Raw genomic sequence first — 3584 nt, 5'->3', positions numbered from 1 at the left:
GAGAGGGGCAGCTGCTTTTCTGGCAGAGGCATGGGTGCCAGGCACAGCGCGGAGAGCGGGGCCGGGCATGCCAAGAGCCTGGGGGACCAGACGCCGGCCGGGATCACGTCTCTCTCTCTCTGTGTACATATATATATATAAACGCGTCCCTCTGTACATGTATTTAACCGTGGGTACACGTGCGTGTGTCTGTGCGGTGTACGCGTGGTCTGCATGTGTGCGTGTGTGAGGCAGCGGGGGGCCTTGTTTGTCTCGTGACTTCGTACCTCTCAAGCCCTTCCTTGTACTACACTGAACGATGGCACTTTGGCGGGGTTGGAAACAAAGTCAGACATTAAAATGGTCATTTCTCCTGTGCGGCTTTGAGTACTTTGTGAGCAGGGTGGCAGGCGGGGTCTGGAGTTTCCTTTTCCTTAAGCTTCAGGTTTGTCCCTGTCGTCGGTCCTGTGATCAATAGTCGTGCTGTCCCCCCTCCCACTCTTTGTCTGCCTTTGCCGTTACTGCTCCCCAGGGCTAGACCCTGTGGCTAAAAGTGACCCCCTGGACTTGTCCCAAAAGCTTGCCTGCTTTTGACTCGGCAGTGTCTAAATCCTCCCGCTGTGGGCGGCACCGGGCTACGTTTAGCCTGGCCCTGATCCCTAGGACCCCGAGCCTAGCTGGGAGATCCTTGTGGGCCTGTCACCTGAAAGGGGAGAGGACCCAGACAGAGCGATGCGCTGGTCCCTTTCACCTCCTTCCCACATCCCTAGGCCAAACACTCCATTGTTTGTGCCCACAGAAGCTGAAAAGGAAATCCAGACTGCAGAACTTTCTGGATAAGATACAGATCCATGTGACCAAGCAGCACATATGGGCACAAGAACTCTCTTAAACTCTCCTATCTGGCAAACCTGCCTGGGAAAGAAGCACTGAGGGGAAGTCACGCAGAGAGGTGGAGCCTCCCTTGGACAAGGTAACCACATAACCTTGGTTCTTTCTAGTCTCAGACCTGCTACCAACTACTTCCAGAAAGCCACGTCCCCTCTCTAGGTCTTGGTTTCCCATCTGTGTAATAATGGATTGACTCTAAGGTCTTTTCCGCCTCTGAAAGTCTTCAGGTTGCTAAAAGAATTAAGAACGGGGAACAAAACAGGAAGCATTTTTCTTCCCTGAAATTCTAAAAAGGCGTGAGAGGAACATCCCCACCTCAATTCTTTTCTGTTCCTGCTTCGTTTTTTCTAAGTCGAGCGTCATAATTTTTCAAATGAGAAGAGCCTCTTTCAATAATATTAGCACATCCATCTTTGATTATATAGGTGATTGAAACAGAAAATGCTTTAAGTGGGGAGGGGCTGTCATTCTGAAAAATGTAAGGAGTATCAGGCATGGCTGGATCTAGGGGCCTAAACAAGACTTAGCTTACTCACAGGCTCTTACTCCTTCATCTAGCTCCCCCAGTCTTTTAGCTCTGTTTATCATTATATGTTGCCCTTGTTTCGTTTCTGCAAATAACTTTCTCATACCATTTTTACAACCTGAACTCCCCACACAAACACAAAAAAGAGAAGATTTCCTAGCAGTTCTGCTAAAAGAGAAAAATAAAAAAGTCCTGGGAATCTAGAGGCTCTGTACTGCAGATCCCTTTAAGATTCTGATGAAAGCTATAGATATTCCTTCCAGAAAAATGCATATAACAAAAATTTACAACGTTTTCGTACAATTTCAGATGACTCACCCTTGTTTAAGATCTGATTAACTAAGCATGATAGCCCAGATCCATAGGTTATTTGAGCTAAACTGGATTTTCAGAATTATCTAGGCTTATCCCCTCATCTTTATAGATGGGAAGACTGAAGCGAATAACTTGGCCACATCACACTAAACTGGACCCGGGTCTGCTGCCTCCCTGTCCAGCACCTTTCACATTCCCTTGTGCTGCCATCCTAGGGATGAGTACATCCTCCACCAGAGCAGGTCTCCTCTTGACCCTATAGAGAAAAAGTCCTAGAGAAAGAGGATCCTGAACCCAATTTCCAGAAACAGTTTTGGGGCAGGCTTCTGAAAACATTTTGTTAGCAACACCAATCTCTCAAACCAGCCTTACACAGAATCCTGATATAGGTACAACCCGGAGTGAAGTGGGGAAAGGAAGACAGAGCCTCGCCCCCTTGACGTCCTTGGCTTCCTCCTCAGCCCCTGCCTCTGGCCTGCCCCAAGCACCCTAGGACTCCATACAATGAGGTTTGAAAACCATTGGTCTAGTGCAAGTGAATAGGACTGGGAGTCAGTGGACCCTGCGTTCAAGTTTGGACTCTATGTGACCTTGAGCAATGCACCTTGCCTCTTCTAGTCTGTTTCCCCATCTGTCAAATGGACACGACCATCATAGCCCACCAGGAAGTGCAAAGGATTCAATGAGATCACTGTGGTATAGAGACTGAATTGTGACTCACTGGGCAGATGCAAGTTATAATTTGGACCTCGGATATCTGAAGCCACAGGCACCAAAGGCATTTTCCCAGCCGCTCAGTTCTGATGACTTCACATATTACTGGTGTTTGGAGGCCACCCAGGCAGTACAGGGAGGCAGTGGCAGCCTCCTGACTTTTTCTAGAAGGAAGGTAGGCCAAGCAGTGGCTCATATCCCCAGAAAGTGCTGGGCTCCAGATCTACCCCCCCAGAGCTTGAATTATGCTGACCTCTCCAGGTCACCTCTCAGTGGTCAAGCCCAGCGAGGGCCTGGAGTTCATCAAGAGTCCTTGGGGCAAACAGATCCTCTCTACTCTGACCTGCAACTGGCAGCACCGCACCCTACTTTATTCTCTCCAGCCCCCAAACACTGTTGGATCATTTGTCACAACTGAGGCCTGTACAGCAATACATCTGCCAACCACAGAGGTAAGTGGTTTGGAAAGATGGAATAGTCAATTCTTCAGATCTCGGCTCAAATCCCACCTCTGCCATTTAGTAGCTGTGTGACTTTGGGCAACTCGTGACATAACCTCAGTTTCCTTAATGATAAAATAAGGATAATAATGGTATCTATTTTGTAGGCAAATTAGGAGGATCAAAAGAGACTGTGAGGGTAAAACAATACCATGCAAGTCATTTGGACATCATCCAAGAAACAGTAGCTATTAGTAGAGGTATTAATTATTCTAGTCTTTACTTTGATATATGAAGTTTAGAAAATCTGAATAAAGAGACAAAACACAGTTGGTGTTATTCATCAGGTTCCAGGGTTTTAGGACTCAGGGTCCACCATAAGAAAGATGTAAGTTTATGACAGTTAAAGAATTCTGTGTCCTAAAGAGGGAAGAAACGTGTTACTCAAAGAGGTGATCAACCCAAGCTGAAAGTACAGTGAAATTTAACAAAAGTTATGAGTTTGTTACACCACAACAGATAACTAGAAAGTAAGGGAAGACCTAAGATTTCTACTTAGACAGTCTGACCCTGAATTCATGTTCATAGCTGTTCCCCCTAGCACTTAACTGGTGCCCAAAAAGTGTTCATTCTCTCTTGACAGGGCTGATGAAATGCTGGGCAAGATCTGAGGTCTGGCACCTTCTGGCCTTGACTTGCAAAATAGACAGAGGGCATTA

At 46.9% G+C, this 3584-nt stretch overlaps 2 protein-coding genes across 2 annotated transcripts in view; both read left to right on the top strand.

Annotated features, from left to right (window-relative positions):
* ADRA1B (adrenoceptor alpha 1B) overlaps nt 1-1921 on the top strand; it is a 49548-nt gene extending 47627 nt beyond the window's left edge. Inside the window, exons 2-3 of the mRNA XM_023528615.1 lie at nt 779-952; nt 1821-1921. Coding sequence (XP_023384383.1) covers nt 779-819 — 41 coding nt within the window. The 3' untranslated portion in view covers nt 820-952; nt 1821-1921. The remainder of the gene's footprint in view (nt 1-778; nt 953-1820) is intronic.
* A 726-nt stretch (nt 1922-2647) lies between these two features.
* The window catches only part of LOC105289901, a 20250-nt gene continuing 19313 nt past the window's right edge, over nt 2648-3584 (top strand). Inside the window, exon 1 of the mRNA XM_023528650.1 lies at nt 2648-2785. Coding sequence (XP_023384418.1) covers nt 2671-2785 — 115 coding nt within the window. The 5' untranslated portion in view covers nt 2648-2670. The remainder of the gene's footprint in view (nt 2786-3584) is intronic.

The sequence above is a fragment of the Pteropus vampyrus genome, unplaced genomic scaffold (genome assembly GCF_000151845.1).
Source record: "Pteropus vampyrus isolate Shadow unplaced genomic scaffold, Pvam_2.0 Scaffold30, whole genome shotgun sequence".
NCBI classification, from domain to species: domain Eukaryota; kingdom Metazoa; phylum Chordata; class Mammalia; order Chiroptera; family Pteropodidae; genus Pteropus; species Pteropus vampyrus.
This window is presented reverse-complemented; position numbering and strand designations above follow the sequence as displayed.